General features: G+C 37.2%; 1 protein-coding gene across 2 annotated transcripts in view; it reads right to left on the bottom strand.

Moving 5' to 3' along the window:
* LOC127632472 (mitogen-activated protein kinase 14B-like) overlaps nt 1-7,756 on the bottom strand; it is a 45,612-nt gene extending 37,856 nt beyond the window's left edge. For both annotated transcript variants that reach the window (XM_052111061.1, XM_052111060.1), the window contains exon 1: nt 7,382-7,756. In XM_052111061.1, the coding sequence (XP_051967021.1) occupies nt 7,382-7,500 (119 nt within the window). In that variant the 5' untranslated portion in view covers nt 7,501-7,756. The remainder of the gene's footprint in view (nt 1-7,381) is intronic.
* Nucleotides 7,757-14,276: the final 6,520 nt, after the last annotated feature.

The following is a 14,276-nucleotide window of genomic DNA, read 5'->3' as shown; positions in this document are numbered from 1 at the left end:
TAAGGTCAATATTAGGTCAAAAATGGCAAAAAAGAAACAGCTTTCTTTAGAAACTCATCAGTCAATCATTGTTTTGAGGAAATTAAGGCTATATAATGCTTGAAATTGCCAAAAAAAATTATTTCATGCAAAGGTGTACACTACAGTCTTCAAAGACAAAGGGCAATGGCTCTAACAATGACAAAAAGAGATGTGGAAGGTCAGATGTACAACCAAACAAGAGGAAAAGTACATCTCTAGCTTGAGAAATAGACACCTCACATGTCCTCAGCTGCCAGATTCATTTAATTCTACCTGTTCAATGCTAGTTTCATGTTTCATGTCATGCAGGCATTATGGAAAGAATTGCAAAGAAAAAGCCACTTTTGAAACAGAAAATCTAAAAGAAAAGTTTAGATTGGGCAAAGAAACAAAAGGTGGACTACAGATAATTGAGCTATTGAAGGATCAGCTAGACTGTAAGATGTGTGAGAAGTGCCAGACAAGACAGCCACATCTATGGGAAGTTCTACAGGAACTTGGGGTGAAATGTCACCAGAGTATCTGGATAAACTGACCGCTAGAATGTCAAGGATCTGCAAAGCTGTCATTGCTGCACGTGGAGGATTTTTTGATGAGAACTCTTTGAAGTAGTTTAAGAAGTTCTGAAATTTATTTCAAATTGTAATAGTAATTTTTCATGTTATTAATGTCCTGACTATACATTGTGATCAGTTGAATGCCACTTTGGTGATAATATATACACATATACATACATACATATATACATACATACACACACACCAATCAGTCATAACATTAAAACCACTTGCCTAATATTGTTTAGATCCCCTCATGCCGCCAAAACAGTGCCAACACGCATCTCAGAATAGCATTCTGTAACTGCTGATCTACAGGTATTTTCACACACAACAGTCTTTAGAGTTTACTCGGAATGGTGCCAAAAACAAAAAACATCCAGTGAGTTGCAGTTCTGTGGATGGAAATGCCTTGTTGATGACGGATGTCAACAGAAAATGGCCAGACTGGTTCGAACCAACAAAGTCTTTGGAAACTCAGAAAACCACTATGTACAACTGTGGTGAGAAGAATAGCATCTCAGAATGCTATTCTGAGATGTGGGTTGGTGTGGTTTTGGCAGCACAAGAGGGACCTACACAGTATTTTGCAGGTGGTTTTAATGTTATGGTTGATCAGTGTAGATGTGTGGGTGTAAATATATAAGGGCTGCAACAGAACATGTAACTGGCCGAACCAAAGGGATACAGGGGCTTCGGTACGGTACACGCAGTCACACAAATGATTGCATATCTTAGCATGAGTGAAACCAATTTTAAAACAACATATAAATAACACAAACTGCGTAAAAACTAAAATGAAAAAAAATATATCTTGAGATCGACAATTTTATTACACAGTTTTAGGTAAAAGCTGGCCCACAGCTGAAAATTAAACCCTTACCAAAACATTAACATTACAAAGCAAGTTAGCAAGCACTTCCATGGATTGCAGATGTATAACCATTTGTAAAAATAAATCCATCTCCACACTTGATCACCATTCATGCCAGTAAGAAGAACGATAAACAATCTACATAATTCTACACAATTGTAGGTAAAAGTGGGCCCGCAGCTGATTAGAAAAACTATTTTACACAATACCATTAACTAGCAGGTTAGCAGAGGCATACAGCTGTGCACTGGGTGTACACCGTAGCCACAACACAAAACTCTGCAGTAGCAGATAAATCCACAAATAATCAAACATACTAACAGGTTGTGACTCTGAAGCGCCAGATTGTCTCAACAAAGTGGGAACTGCACCATCTTTCAGGAGTAACCGTCTTGAAAATACGGCATTGGTTGTGGTTGTACTGCTCAATCATTTTAACCACTGATTCTTCAATTCGTCTGCCTTTGGAAGTCCAAACAAGAGGTTTTGCTTTTGCAGTGAAGAAAACAGCATCTTCTTGACATGGTGACAACACTAACCCAACTCATCCTGGCAGGCGGGCCAAAGTAGCCCTTAGGCAGGAATTATACAAATGTGTTACATTGTGACGTAGATACTTAATGGAAGAAATGGCTGGACTACAATCCAGCTGTTTCTTGTAGTTCTTGAGCAGTGTTGCTTGTGGGAGAGAATAACCCCCTTTTGCGTGGACTTCGAGCTTTGTAACTTAGCAGACCTTTTACATGCACAAACAGCTATATTACACACTAAAGGAAAGGTAAAATCAGGGCCTCTTTAATGGCAAATAGTCATTTGGGCACATTTATCACAGAACGAGTCGAATCAAACTTTAACTCTTAGCACACAATGAAAGGTTCATGGTACTGAATTTCTTCTTTGCACACCTCAATCACTGGTGGGTGAAATCTGAAGTACCCTCCAGTGGCTAATCACAGACTTTTTAATCGCAATTCAGTTGTATTTGTGAGTGATTTACTCACATTGCAGAAGGTTGCTGCATACAGCAACAAAAGAATTTAGGAATCCATTTAAATCGTTAAAATGAAGATCGCAAAGCATTGGAAAATCAATATTTATACCCAGACCTAACAGAAAGGGACTGTGTACATAGAGAGAAATCCGACCAAAGAACAGTAATACACAACCATATGTTAATAGTCTGTCCAGACTAGTACCACTGCTAAAAAGAATATTTAGACAATTTTAGATTCAGCACATTTCCCCCGTAGACTTCCATTATAAATGTATTTTTTGTTGTTCTTTACAATCTGAGGGATGAGTCAAAATTATTGTCTGTGTAAACTCCAACATGTCACAGATACTGTCTATTGAGCTTACCTTGTTTTGAACCCAGAATATTCCTTCTTTAACTATCAAACAATAGGCAAGGGAGGCACAGTTATGGCTTCATTGCGACCTTAACAAGATCATGAACATCCTGTACCCAAGAAAGCAAAACAAATCCCAGCAAAACAAAACCAAAGTAGGCCAAAGGAGTTTCCCATCAGTCAATCACTGCACACCATTTCCCCTGCATTAGATCACAAAGAGTTTGGAAAAAAAAAAGTGGAGAAGAAAAAACTGACTATAGTAATAAAAAAGAAAACTGCTTTGAATGTGCTGTTTTGATTGTACATCATGTTCTTGACAGATATACTTAACAAACACAATTAAAGTTAATTCACAGTATGATTCTGTGTTTTACGTACGGATTTTCACTTTGACCCTTGAAAAGCCAGCGGTGTTACGGTTAGAGCTTTCCAGCAGGGTTCAGAACTATTCATTTGAACAACAGGACATGTGTGAACTCAACAGCATGACCTATGGGATGTTTACAAACATTCAATCTGGAGTTTCATTACATTTCTGGGCATCTCATAGTGAAATCCCTCAGCTGCTTCAACAGAAAACATCTCTCACAGTCCAAACAGGTTTAAACATGTCAGCTGAAAAACATTTCAGTAGTACAAGTGGCTACATTATAAATCGAATTGATCCAATCATAAAACACTGCAATATGCCAATGCACTCTAGGGGGACTGTAATTTGGCAATACTCAGTGTAGGGTTATAGAAAGTGGAATTTTTTAAAGCTTGACAGAAAGAGTGTTTCCTGCATGCCTGGCACTGCGTAGGTGAATAATTGACGGTGAACACACTTGAACTGCTTGATTTACCAGGAAAATTACAGTATTAAGAAGACCCCAGACAATTAGAACCAGTCATGTTTTCTGAGGCTCGTCCTTGATGTTAAAATTCAAAGCAATGTGGGCTTTTCCTCCATGAAAGCCCCTAAGCCACACGCCAAAGATTGTTTCTCTAAAAGGAGTAGTTCACCCTAAAATGAAAATTCTCTCATCCTTTACTCACCCTCATGCCATCCCAGATGTGTATGACTTTCTTTCTGCTTCTGAACACAAATGAAGATTTTTAGAATAATATCTCAGCTCTGTAGGTCCATACATTGCAAGTAAATTGTGACCAAAATTTTTAAGCTCCAAAAACACATAGAGGCAGCATAATAGAAATCCATCCGACTCCATTGGTTAAATCCATGTCTTCAGAAGTGATATGATAGGTGTGGATGAGAAACAGATCAATAAGTAAATAAATTAATAAAAACATTTTGTATATAAATTAGGTATGCACAGACACCACTTTTTCTCTTCTGATCCGATATCGGAAATCTCAGTATCGGCCGATATCGATCCCAAGTTGATACCAGTGTTGTTACATTACATTATTGTGTGGAACTAATTGGGAGTACTCCTTAAACGTGAAGAAACACAAACCTCTAACTACACATTATTTCAATATAAATGTATTTCTTATTAAGAAACACTTTATTATTACCTAGTATACTGGATAATGTAGCAGCAAAATTAACAGTAATTCCAGTCTTCAAGTCTTCAGTGTTTTATTTTTTCCCCAAAAAATTTTCAACTTGTATTTGGACTTTAAAGGATTCAGATCTCTTTTTTGTTCAATTTAGTTGTACGACATCAGTCCACTTTTCATTCACACAGTTATTTTTTGGAACCCATTCAGCTTAAATTGTATAAATTATTTATACATTTGTTATAAATTGTAAATAAATACTAATGATGACAATAAAAAGAAGACATTTTTATTAATATCATTATTATTCATTTTTTATTTTAAATACAACAGTAATATATTTAAATTGTGCAATTTTTAAACACTCACGCTTTTATTTTGACACTCTAAACTCTCCAAGAAGTCCAGTATGTGTCTGTTTGTAGGCAAGTTCACAGTAGTTTAATGCGCTTCTTATTCAAATTCTGGTCAAATCCACCTCCGGTGCTGTTCCAAATGCATATTATAAGTGAACTGAACTATTGAGCATCTACATCTGAGATGCTGTTCTTGAGTAGCGCTCAAATATTGTGCACCGCTGTGAAGGCTAAAAATAGCCGTGATCATCACCAGGCTGTGCCTGAGTTTGTGTCAACAGAGGAGCACTATTGACTAATACGCTGCACATACAATATATTTACTTATTAAACAGCCTTTTGTGATTCACAGAACTGTCGCACATCTTGAAGTGGCTTTTAATAAAATGCATGAGTCATATGAACTGCTTTAATGATGTTTTTATGGTTCTTTTATGTCATTTTTGGAGCTTGACAGTAATTAACATGACTAACACACAGTATCGGATTTGGATCGGGCTCATTGGACCGATACCCGATCCGTCTAAAAGCTTCAGTATTGGGGCCAATACCGATCCAGCTATCAGATCGGCACATCCCTACTATAAATCTCCACTTTCAAACAGCACTCCTATGCACTCTTCTCACCTAAGAGTTCTTCTTTTGTATTTGCCGATTCACATTATTTGTGCATATCGCTACCTACTGGGCAGGGAGGAGAATTTTAATTCTATTAAAAATGTCAAAAATTACTTAAATATTTATGGTTTTAACCACTGGTTTTTATGATTACTTTTATTTTGCCTTTATGTGCTTGTTTAGCTTCAAAATGTAGGTACCCATTCACTTGCATTTTATGGACCTACAGAGCTTAGATATTCTTCTAATAATCTTCGTTTTTGTTCAGCAGAAGAAAGTCATACACAACTGGGATTGCATGAGGGTGAGAAAATTATGAGAAATTTTCAATTTCATGTTGAACTATTTCTTTAAGCCCCCCCCAACCCCACACACACTGCAAAGTAATGATGTAGTTCTGTGCAATAACACCCAGTCATCGACTATGAAAACGTGCATTCACAATATATTAAAGGGGTCATGACATGAGAAACCAAATTTGCCTTGATCTTTTGGTATATAAGAGGTCTTTGTATCATTAAAACGTCCTGCAAGTTTAATATTTTAAGACGTCCTCCCCATTCTAAACGAATCATTTATTTAATCAAGCTCAAAATACAGCTCGTTCTGGATTCATGGTTAGAAGTGACGTGACGGTTAGAAGTGACGTACCAGCGTTTGCATATGACCGCCTCCAGCACAAGATAACTACGCTTTAAGCGCAAGACAGCTACGCTCATTTCGTATCGCCGTGAGCCTCACAAGTGTTCAGTCGATGGACAGCGAGCTCTGACAGAGACTACTTGTGCACAGGAAAATTACGATGCCACACAGATGTGCTGTTCCTGGCTGTGGTCAAACAAAACCTCTGAATAAGCTACCGAAAGATCCAGACGTCAGGGAAAAATGGATGCAGTTTATTTTTTGCGGACGTCCCAGTCACGGCAGTGTTAACTTAAGCGTTTGTTCTGTACATTTTAAGGATGACTGTTTTGAGAACAAATCTCAATATGATGCTGGCTTTGCCAGAAAACTGTTGCTCAAAGATAAGTCCGTGCCGACTATTCTGGGAACAACGACGACGCAAACTGTAAGTAATCTATTTTAAACTTTAAACTACTTTTTAAAGCGCAATTTCATTCATTATGAATAATCACAGTGTTTTTACTTAGTTTACTTGCATATTGTTCTGGCTGGGGGCGTCAATAATTGATACATAGGCACTGACATTAGCCAATCATAACAGTGGGCGTTAACACTGAAGTCTTAAATGGAAAACGCCCCCAAAACAGACTGTTTGAATCAGAGGATGAGAAACAGGGTGGGAAAAGGTCATAAATCACTAGATTTTAAAAGTTTTTCTTAAAAAAAATATATTAATACTATAATTGCACCTAAGGGAACATAATAATACAATAAAAAAACCCATGTCATGACCCCTTTAATACCTTTTGGAGTAGTTTATGTAATATTATCAACACGTTTGAGTCGCGACAAGCATGACTAACCAGCTCAGTAGTGAGTAGACCACCTAATCCTGGAAGTATGAGTCAGAGCAGAGAATGACATAATTTTGTCCTCATGGTCAGAGACTCCTGTAGCATGCACAATGTGTATGGCCTTTGCTTCTGTCCATTTACATGTGATAACTCTACATGCACGAGAGCAATGCACTGTTACTTTAATCTGAAAACGAAAGAGGACTTTTCACAAGACCACTTCGTAATAAACCTGCCCACCCATTTTCCTTTTCAGATTATTTCACATTTTTCACTGGCTTTATGCATGTACAGTAGTGTAAGCCCAAAGATGCGGTCTAGTAGGTTTTGAGACAGACACATGCTTTACATATTAGTGCAGAAATCATATAGTATTTGACTTTTGCATCGCCAAGCAATTCAATGCAATTGCACGTGTTTCTCCTCTGGTGCAAAACCACTCGCCCTTCGCAAACAGTGTATTTAGGCTCAAATCTTTTGCAAGCAGTGCAGTAACATGACTCTACAAACAGATCTTGAGCAAAACCGTAGCTAAGCAAATGCAATAGGCCCGAACGTTCGAGCAGTGAGATCTTGTTATGCAATAGCTTCACGCACGAGAACCAGCACAGATATTTACCATACGGATCCATAAGCTCCAGAACCCACGGGTGATAAATTCTGGTACCGCTCCGGCACCTCCCATATGGTCTTATTGAGTTCCTGTCGGTAAAAAGTGGGTCTCTCCTTCTGGGACATTCCTGTGCAGGAGTCGAAACTTTCTGTGCTGTTCTTGATCACAGTGCTTTGATATGAACAAAACAAACTAACAAAACAAAAGCGCAGCCTCTAGGTTCACAACCTTATCCCCATGCATCGAACGACATCGGTGAAATGCATAGTTGCAATGGCAGAAGATAAAACTCTGATCCTTGAGGAGTCGCTGGTTGGCGAAGCGTGATATTTCTTGTGAGGAATTCTCTTTTTTCTGTTACAGGTTCTCCTCTGACGAACACGCCTGACGTCACTGCACAAAAGCAACTCTCGGGACTTCGCAACAAATCTCGCGAGAAACGAAGCAAAAGTCTTCTGTTTTCTTTACCATTTTTATTTTTATTTGAAGTGCAGATGATATCTATATATCGCAAGTGATGTAGATTCAGCGGAAACGTAATTAAATATAAAGAATAAATTAAGAGGATAAAGAGGATAAAGAAAATGAAAGAAGACATACTACACATTAAACAGCAAAAATAAACACGTGAGGCGGCAAATGTAGCCAATAGGGGCTGGCTGCAGACTACGGGGCGAGTGGAGCTCCATTCAAAAGCGGAAATACGTCACCTCCACTGCGCCGGAGCGCATACGTCACCTCTACTGCGGCCTTATACTGTCTATGACTGCGACCGAGCGCATATATATATATATATATATATATATATATATATATATATATATATATATATATATATATATATATATATTTAACCGAGCGCATATATACGTGACCTCACCTAAACTTCACACACAATATCAAAGCAGTATACTAAACTTTTACGAAGTGGAGGTGACGTATTTCCTGTTTGAGAGTGGAGCTCCAATCTTCCACAGTCTGCAGCCAGACCCTTCTCAATTTAGCTAACTAATAATATCTATCATGATTTCAAGCTTGATTGCACTTCATGCTTGACGCATAGTGCAATCAGAGCGCTAGATAGCGCTAGGAAGATCCAGCTTGAAATCATAATCACCAAGGAGACCGCTGATGTCAAGATTTATAGTGAAAAATGTGTTACATTTCGATCTGTTCTCACCCAAAATGTATTGGATTGCTTCAGAATATATGGATTAAATCACTTGAGTCCAGGGACGTGCACAGACATTTTGGGGGGCAGGGGCTCAAGTGGAAAAAAGGGCACTCCTCATAATTATTTACTTAAAAATATTTCAAACAAAACATTAAATATATTAACACAACTCTGATTTCCTTAACAATTTATTTTAATTCACTCACACTCATGCAATTGTTTCATACTCAACAGATTTCTACAAAATAATCATTCACCCAGAGACCATGGTCTTCTTTAGTATTCACTAGGTTTATCACAAGAGCAGGCAACAGCAAAGGAAACTATGCCATAATTTTCTATGCTACTAGTTTCATGTATATATTTAGAATAAATGACTGCACCAAGGAGAGGAGAGACATAGTTACACTAATAATTATATATATTTTTTTGCACAAGGCAATAAACACTGCAGAAAATGATTGACATTATACAAATATATAGCAACATAACTGAAATTATTACAAAAAGGTCTTGAACTTTGAAATATAGTTATTTTGTTTATCCAATTCACCTGCAGTTCCTTGTCAAATTTAAGCAAATTAGCTAATTTTAATTAGTTAATGCCTAATTTTCATATCAATGTGACAATTGTGATGACGTTATTAGACACAAATTTTACTGTATTCACCTGTAGTGTCTCCATTAAGAACAGTACATTAGCCTGTCTGGCCATGATATATTTATTGCCTTAGCTAAACTTTAGCTAACTTATTACATTAGTTAGTAGCTCATGAGTCATGCATGTTAGCAAGACACAAGTTAGTAATTAGCTCTAATAAGCTGTCGAAGCACTGGTAGCTTATTCTTTTGTTCATCACCATTCACCTCCACACAAGCCAAGAAAAACACAACTAGCTGGGAGGGGCTGCTGCCTGTGTGTCTGATGTGCCAATGTGTGATGCACTGCTGCACAGAGATGCGGCAGTACATCGGAAGGGCATCGGAACTTGACAAAGTCTCATCTCCCTACCTGATATTTAGATTTTTTATTCCTTAAATATATTTGTTTGACAGGAAAGCTGTGCACAAACAGGAATATATATATTCATTTATTTAACAAAAAAAAAAAAGGAAAAAAAGCACCCCAGAAAAAAGGGCACATTCTTTCAAGGACGAAAAAGGTCAGGTGCCCTTTGATGTCTATGTGTGCACATGCCTGCTGTAGGGTATATGAATATCATGATCACCAGATGTAACAGCATGAGTGAGCTCCAGATTCCAGGTGAAATGCCCACAGAGGAGTGCCAAAAGTGAGGGTTGTTTTAGCTGTAAATTAATGTAAGTAATCCATTGAAGAGGAATGCATATTTGATTAACTCTTCTCCTAAACTCAAACTTAACCATCAGTTGAGCAAAAATGTAGCTTATCTTAGATGGTGTTGCTCGACCCTTATTAGGGGACTTCAGAAAGCTTTAAAAGGACCCACAATTGTCAGAAACTAGCTAATGCATCTTGTATGTCATATCCCAAGTCTTCTGAGCCCATACGATATATATTAGTGAGAAACAATCCGAAATGTGTTATTTTAGAGTGAAATCTTAATTTCCATCATAGCTCTCCTTTGCACATTCATGAGTGCATGAGAGATGATCATTCACAAAAGGACACTGAAGGGTCCTTTTTTAAGCTTTAGAGTCACTATCAGCTGCCATGTATTGAAGTCAGCAAACGGGACATCCTTTAAAATTTCAACTTTTGCTTTCCACATAAGAAAGATATCATGAAGGTTTGAAACAACAAGAGGGTCAGTAAATGATGACAGAATTTTCATTTTTCATTCTATTACATACTGTAAGTGTTGTCAGAAAATGACACATTGGGATTAGCATTTATTGATATTCTCAAGTATCTTGGAGTCAGACAAAATGTGACAGGACCAACACAGTGCAATAATCATATGCTTGTCATATGGTCATATGGAGTTGATGTTGATACTATAGAAATTCTGCCACAGAGCGATGACAACTCAGCTCATTACCTCATCTCTTGTTTGTTGCCGTCAGCTAATGTCACTCAATCTACACCACGCTATCGTTCAGGTAGAACTATTCTTTCGACCACTAAAGATAGCTTCATTAATAATCTTCCAGAATTGTCTCACAAACTCAGTGAGCCAAAAAGTCTAAAAGAACTTGATGTAATAACAGAAAGTATCAAAACAGCCTTCTCTAGTGCTCTTGAAAATATCACCCCCTTACATTAAAGACAATTAAAGAAAAATGCCTCACACCGTGGTACAAAGATCACACTCATGCTCTCAAGAGAGCAGCTCGGAAAATGTAGCACAAGTGGAAAAATACAAAATTAGAGGAATTTTGTGGTCCATGGAAGGATAATGTCTGTTGCTACAGATACTAAAAGCTGCCAGGTCAGCATATTTTAACAAACTAATATCCACAACAATCCTAGGTGTTTATTGAATACTGTTGCTAAATTGGATTGGAATAAAGCCTAGACTGAACCAGATATTCCATCGCAGTACAATAGTAATGACTTCCTGAAGTTTTTTACTGATAATATGTATATAATCAGAAATACATTTGGAACTATGCAATCAACTGTCACAGTACCTCAGAAAACTCACTATCAACTTTAATCCTTCGCTATCATAGTTCACGATGAGCTAACAAAACGTATCAAAACATCAAAAGCCACAACACGTTTGTTAGCTCTAATACCAACTAAGCTCTTAAAAGAGGTATTCCCTGTAATCTCAGAACCTCTTCTTAATATTATGAACTCCTCGCTATCCTTTAGACATGTCCCAAGAAAATTTTAAATGGCTGTTATCAAACCGCTTATTAAGAAGCCACAGCTTGATCCTAGAGAATTGGCTAATTACAGACTGATTTCAAATAATAATTTATGTTGAAAATACTAGAAAAGTAAGTGTCCTCCCAACTATGTTCATTTCTACAGTCTAGACTAAAGACTCATCTATTTAGCCTGGCATATGCCTAATTTATTCTTTAACTCACAATTAGGCTGTTTTAGTTAGGTCTGCTGGAACCAGAAACATCCATCATGATCTATAACTCTGCATAAAATTGAATGGCATCTATGGTAAATGGTCTGCACTTCTTTTAGAATTAGAGGTTACCACTGTGTCCCAATCACCCATTCACACACACATACACCAATGGTGGCAGAGCTGCCATGCAAGATGCTAGCCTGCCATTGGGAGTAACTCAGGGTTCAGTGTCTTGCCCAATGACACTTTGGCATGTGGGACGGCAATCGAACCGCCAACCCTGCGATTAGCAGCTGATCTGCACTACCACCTGAGCCACAGCCGCCCATGCTAATATTATTCTATTTGTTTCCATGTCTCAACCTCTGGATTCATTTCCCGAGGTTACCAGAGCTGGCCAGATCTAGCTCTGTTCCTGCTTTGTTTCGGACTCATCTGCAACAAGATGCTGAGAGATGATGACAATCTACAGCCAGTGCCAGCCAGACATCACTTCATTCTTTTGACTTCAGAGGATGAACTGATGCCAACTCCAACTGTAAGACATAGGATACTTTATATGCCACTGCCTGAACCTTGGATTTAGGATGAACCCCACCAAACCTCACCATATTACCTGCAGGTTGATCTGCGATGCACCTCATTAATATCTGCCTGCATTTATTTTTAAAACACTGGACCTTAATGTTTACTTAATTTACAAATGTCAAACCATGACTTGCACTGCACATAAATAAGCAATATTAGCATTATATTCATGATGTTAGCCAGAAGGAAACTGGCCCCCAAGGTTATTTTTCTCCATTAACCATCATCTTATGGAGTTTTGTGTTCATTGCCAAAGTTGCATTCAGGTTGCTCACAGGGGTTCTAAATATAATTATTATTCAATTTCTATACACAATTTACAATCATGTTTAATCAAACTACACAATGATCACTCTAAGACTTTATAGATATTACAATTCCATTTTTTTTGTTTTTGTTAATGCATGATTTATGTGTGTTGAAAAGCGCTATACAAATAATAATGACTTCTGATTTTGAAGACTCATGATCAGCCACTGTATGTGGCCATGAGGGGATGCAAATTGGTGTCCTGTCCTGAGGTACAAATTGTACAACAACTGCATCATGGTATTGGTGTATGTTAGTCAATAATGTATGTACTTTGCATTGTTTGTTTTTGCATCTCACAAGTGAACAGAATCCATGTTATTTAATTATATGGATATTTTTGGTACTTTTCTAAGTTGGAAGAGCATGTATTGCACAGTTATATCAACTTATACAGAGAGCAATCCAAAGTAAGACTAGATCTAAAGTTAAAATTGAATTTAAATAATTTGTAAATCCACGTTGATTTAACTTTACATTTTTAATTTGAAGCATGGTCATTGTTTTACAGTTTACATTCTAATTACAGAGATCAACAATCTTATGACTATTAATTGAATTCTACTACGTTTCTAATTCTAAATCAAATTCTAAGTTCTATCTACAAGATAATTTGATATCTGGGCCCATATTCACAAAAAAATCTTAATTCTATTAGTAGCTCCTAATGTTGAAATTTAGGAGCAACTCTTAAAAATTAGGGGTGTGTCACTCATAATTTTAGGACTTGTAATATGTTAATCTAAGAGTAATTCATGAAGCATTTTAATGCTAAAAATAGCTCCTAAACCCAAGACAGCTTAGAAGTCCTCCTGAGGACTTCTAACTCCTTAAGAGTTACTCACAGATACAGTTGTGGCCAAAAATATTGACACCCTTGGTAAATAGGAGCAAAGAATGCTGCAAAAAATATGTCTTTATTGTTTACACTTTTGATCTTTCATTCAAAATATTCACAAAAATCTGTCCTCTAATGGATATCAAAAATTGCAAAAGTTTTATCAAAAAAATTATATTTTTGTCAAATATATGTGTGGCACAATTATTGGCACCCTTTTGTTCAATACTTTGTGCAACCTCCCTTCGCCAAGATAACAGCTCTGAGTCTTCTATTATAATGCCTAATGAGGTTGGAGAACACATTACAAGTGATCTGAGACCATTTCGCCATACAGAATCTCGCCAGGTCCTACAAATTCTGAGGTCCATGCTGGTAGACTTTCCTCATGGGTTCAGGTCAGGGGACTGGGATGGCCATGGCAGAACCTTGAATTTGTGGTCAGTGAACCATTTTTTGTGTTTGTTTTTCTGGATTCTTGTAGAATAATCTAGATCGATTCATATCATCTCCAGTTGACTGGAACTTCTTAATTATTGCCCTGATTCTGGAAATGTGTATTTTCAATGCTTTAACAATGTCCTTATAGCCATTTCCCATTTTATGAATCTTAACCTTTTGCAACACAATAAATACAACTATAGTCTTTGGTCTTACCCATTGTGATGGGACGACTATGGGAATTTGGCCTGAGATTTGTGAATATTTTGAATGAAAAATCAAAAGGATAAACAATAAAGATATGTTTTTCACAACCATCTTTGCTCATATTTACCATGGGTGCCAATGTTTTTGGCCACAACTGTATCTTGAATGTGAATTATAACTTGCCAAAATTGACTTACAAATACTTAAAATTGGAGTTTTGACAAATCAAAATGTAATAACAGTTAGAAATGCTGGAAGCTTTTCAGGATAAATCGCCAGCAGCAGTCTTATGGCTGAGAACAGGTCTATTATTGTGCAGATCTGGAAGCA

Source organism: Xyrauchen texanus, chromosome 39 (genome assembly GCF_025860055.1).
Source record: "Xyrauchen texanus isolate HMW12.3.18 chromosome 39, RBS_HiC_50CHRs, whole genome shotgun sequence".
Taxonomy (NCBI): Eukaryota; Metazoa; Chordata; class Actinopteri; order Cypriniformes; family Catostomidae; genus Xyrauchen; species Xyrauchen texanus.
Note: the sequence above shows the minus strand (reverse complement) of the source record. Positions and strands in the feature narration are given on the sequence as shown.